Raw genomic sequence first — 3772 nt, forward strand, 5'->3', positions numbered from 1 at the left:
GTGTGTGTGTGTGTGTGGTGCTGTGTTTTGTGTATGAGAATAGGTTTGTGGTGTATGTGGGAGTGTGTGGGGGTGTGAGTGTGTGTGGGGGGCAGTAAGGGATGTGGTTGAAGATTGAGAGTGGTCAGAGAGTGACTGTCCAGGGCACTTCAGGGTGACTGCAGTGAGCCTATATAGTTTGGGACAGAGAGTCCTGAGTTTGGGGGGGGGGAGCCACTTGGGCTAGTCTCTCCCTTCTTGTGGCCTCTGGGCCCCCATCTCTGTGAGCAGCCAGGGATAAGCCAGAGAATAACTTTGTCCCCAAGGGAAGGAAACTTATAAAATCTCTTTCCTTCTCTCTCTCGTTCTCCCCCTACCTCCTCTCTCTTTTTCTCTCAGACATACACACCTTGCAATAGGGGTATCCTCTTTCTAAACAGACCTAGGACATAAAGACCTGCTGAAGTAAGGATTTCATTGCTGCCTCTCTTTTAAAGACACAAAATAGGAGCTGACTTGGCAAAGATCACACGCTGGGCTGTGTGGTCCACGCAGGAGCCAGGGCCTGACTAGACTTGGCTCAGCTGCTCCAGGCATGGGGAGACTCCAGGATGAATCTGTGGGGCAGGTGACCACAGCACCTCTGGCCAGAGTGCAGCAGGCATTCAGCAGAGGCACCAGGGACAAGGGGGCTGCACTTCTATCTTACAGCCCATCTCTCCCCCGCTGCTGCCTCCATCAGTGTTGGGGCTAAGCCCGCTGCCCCCAAAGAGAACCCAGCCCTGGAGGCCCCTCTGTGGATAGCACCACGGGAGGGCTGCAGGGGCCCTGGCCAGGGATGGTTGCGGAAGCCCGTGGACCAAGGCCTTGTGGGGGCTTCTGAAGCTCCTGACGTTAAAAAGAGGTGCATTTCTCTGGGGAGAGTGTTCATGGTTATCTTCAGGTTCTAAAAGGGGTCCATGAGGCAAAAATTGCTAGGGTTTACAGTGATGGGTGCGGGCACATGTATTCGTGTGTGTCTCAAGGAGGAAGGGCTGGGGGTGGCATTGGGGCAGTGGCTGTGGGGGGCTCTACACTCACCAAAATCACTGGAGCACATCTGCTCCATGAGGCCGTCGGCACTGTGCTCCATCTCACACTGGGCGCAGATCTTGGTCACTGAAGAGAGAAGCAAGGGTGGGGTCGGGGGAGGCTGGTGAGGGGATTTGAGTCCAAAGAGCCACTTAGGTGCAGGTTCCCCCCACTGACAAGCCTCCACTTCCTCATCAGCAAATGGGTACCACCTGCTCCCTGAGTACTTGTGAGGATGAAAAGAGACAAGGTAGTGCCGCACTAAACTGCCCAGGTGAGCACAGTTGCCCACGACCCTGACAGCTGCAATCATGATGTGCACTGTATTCTAAGTTTTGTCTCATTTAATCCTCAGCCTGTGAAGTAGGTATTATTGTTCTTATTTTAAAGAAAAGGAAACTGAGACCCAGAGTGGCTACCCAAGTCTGCAAACTTAGTGAGAACTGAGCTTGGAAGTCAAGCTTGTGACTCCAAGGCTAGTGCTGGGGTGGGGGTGTTTGCAGGGTCTTTCTAGGAACACAGGGTCCAGGAAGGTGGGTAAACAAGTGACACTGGCAGGGCAAGGACAGTGGTAGAGGAGACCCCCCTCTAAAGTAGGCAGCTTAGTCCTGCCAGAACTTCTGATTTTTCAAAGGAAGCCAAAACTCTTAACTTTTATATGAAATTTTCTGAGTTTTGTCTCTTGGCCACACAAACACTTCAGGCTGCTTCGACTCCTGGTCCTGAGGCCCCTGCATAGCACCTGACCTCTGCTGTCTCATGTCTTAGTCTCTAGGTGGGCACCCCAACAGGCGGGAGTCCAAGTCTGGGATTTCCTCGCTTTTGAGGCTGTTAATGGGCTCTAAGAAAAGGAACCAGCTGGTATCCCTGCTGGGGACTGCACAGTCTCTGCTTGAGCTAGCTTTCTGTTCCCTGCTTCCCGGTTCCATTTCCAACCCAAGGATGGGGTGGGGTTCCTTTCTCTCAACACTCCCCATAGGACCCCCACCCAACGGAGACTCTCAGGAGAGACTCAGGAGACTCTCAGGAGAGGGCATGGTGTGTAGGACGGGGGACTTCATGGGTGAGGTTAGCCTTGGGGGTGGGGTTGGGCATGCTGGTGTCCAGTTGCTTTTTGGGGGCCAGGTCAGATAGGAAAACAATAAGAGCATCGCTGCCCTTTGGGGAAGTCCCAGCACCCGGGGCTCCTTAGACTCTCATATTAACCGCTTAGGCAAAGCTTTCCTGCTCAGTGCCACCGTTTACCCTCCTGTCTGGTGCCCAGCCCCTGGTTACTCTACTTGGAAGGGGTTCGGTAGATATTGGGGGAAGGGTGAGGGGGATGCACAGTGAAGGTGAGACTGAGACCGGGGAGAAATTAGAGGTAATGGGACTTGGGGGTGGGTGGGAGGTTGCACCTAGGATGTCATAGGTTTCAGGAACCTGGCAGTGCTTCCTGTTTTACAGATGGGGAAACCGAGGCTTAAAGTTAAGAAACTCACCTAAGGGGCAGAGCCTGGCAACCTGCTCTTTGTTCTGCACTGAGCTTTGCCCAAAGGTCTCCCAGCCCGGGGAATTGGGGAAGAGAGTGGGAGAATTTAGGGCTCCCAGGCACAGAAAATGGAGGGGGGTGTAGAAATCATAGCCCAGGAGTGCACTTAGCCCCCCCAGTCTTTCGCTATATCCCTTCCCTCAGCCCCCCTCCCCTCCCAAGGTCCCAACACGGGGTGGGGATGCTTGCCTTTGTGCCTTGGGGTCCGTTCAGGGTTGTGGGGGGGGAGGTTAAAGGCATTGTTTAGCGACCCCAGGCATTCTTGGAATGAGAGAGGCAATAAGGCCTTGACCCAGATGCCCCGGGATGAAGGGACAATATTGGAGCCACCCCAAAGATTTCAGCGTCTTGGGAAGGTGAGCCGCTATGAGGGAAGCCCCGAGGGTTTTCAGGAACGGAGTTGGAATGGGGAGAACCGGTGGGAATGTCCAGGGAAGCAGGAAGGCACTACTCTGGCAGTCCATGGGGAGGTGGGAAGGTTGGAAGGCGGCGGGAGACAATCCCTGGGGCACTCAGGGCTGAGCGAAGGAGGGGGATGTGTGTGTGTGTGTGTGTGTGTGTGTGTAGGGGGTGACACCTCTGGGGGGCTCCCACAGCTGTGCTAAGAGGTTGGGGGAATGGCACCCGTCCCGGGCCCAGCTCATGGGCACCCAGGGCCATCGAAGCGCGGGGGGCTGCAGTGGCGGCGCTACCTGGAGGCGCGGTGGCGGGCAGGTGCCCGAACTGCACAGCGATGCAGAGGTCGTTGTCCAGGGGGAACTTGTGGCAGTGCAGCATCTCGGGCCAGGGGAAGCCGTAGGCCTCCATGAGCGGCGCGCAGCCGGCGCGCACGGCCTCGCACAGTGAGCGGCACGGGTAGATGGGCTGGTCGAGGCAGACTGGCGCGAAGAGCGAGCAAAGGAAGACCTGCGTGTCTGAGTGGCAGCGCTTGGCCAGCAGTGGCAGCCAGCTGCTAGCCTGCTGCTTCACCTCCGCCAGGCTCTCGTGCTCTAGGAGGTTGGGCAGCCGCATGCGCTTGTAGCCCACGGTGTGGCAGAGAGGCAGGTCCGCGGGGATGTCGAGGCACTGCGGAGGCTTGGAGTACGAGCGCCCGTGCAGCGGCTGGGTCTGCCACCCGTAGTAGTCGTACTCCTGGCCGCCCACCGGCACCCAATGCAGCACCCCCAGCAGCAGCGCCAGCGCAGCTCCCCG

The 3772-nt window shown here is 56.9% G+C and overlaps 1 protein-coding gene across 1 annotated transcript in view; it reads right to left on the minus strand.

Annotated features, from left to right (window-relative positions):
• Positions 1–3766, minus strand: part of SFRP5 (secreted frizzled related protein 5) — a 5756-nt gene extending 1990 nt beyond the window's left edge. The window contains exons 1-2 of the mRNA XM_019636298.1: positions 3274–3766; positions 1060–1137 (exon numbers count right to left, since the gene is read on the minus strand). Of these exons, the coding sequence (XP_019491843.1) occupies positions 1060–1137; positions 3274–3592 (397 nt within the window). The 5' untranslated portion in view covers positions 3593–3766. The remainder of the gene's footprint in view (positions 1–1059; positions 1138–3273) is intronic.
• Positions 3767–3772: the final 6 nt, after the last annotated feature.

The sequence above is a fragment of the Hipposideros armiger genome, unplaced genomic scaffold, assembly GCF_001890085.2.
Source record: "Hipposideros armiger isolate ML-2016 unplaced genomic scaffold, ASM189008v1 scaffold_28, whole genome shotgun sequence".
In the NCBI taxonomy this organism is placed as follows: domain Eukaryota; kingdom Metazoa; phylum Chordata; class Mammalia; order Chiroptera; family Hipposideridae; genus Hipposideros; species Hipposideros armiger.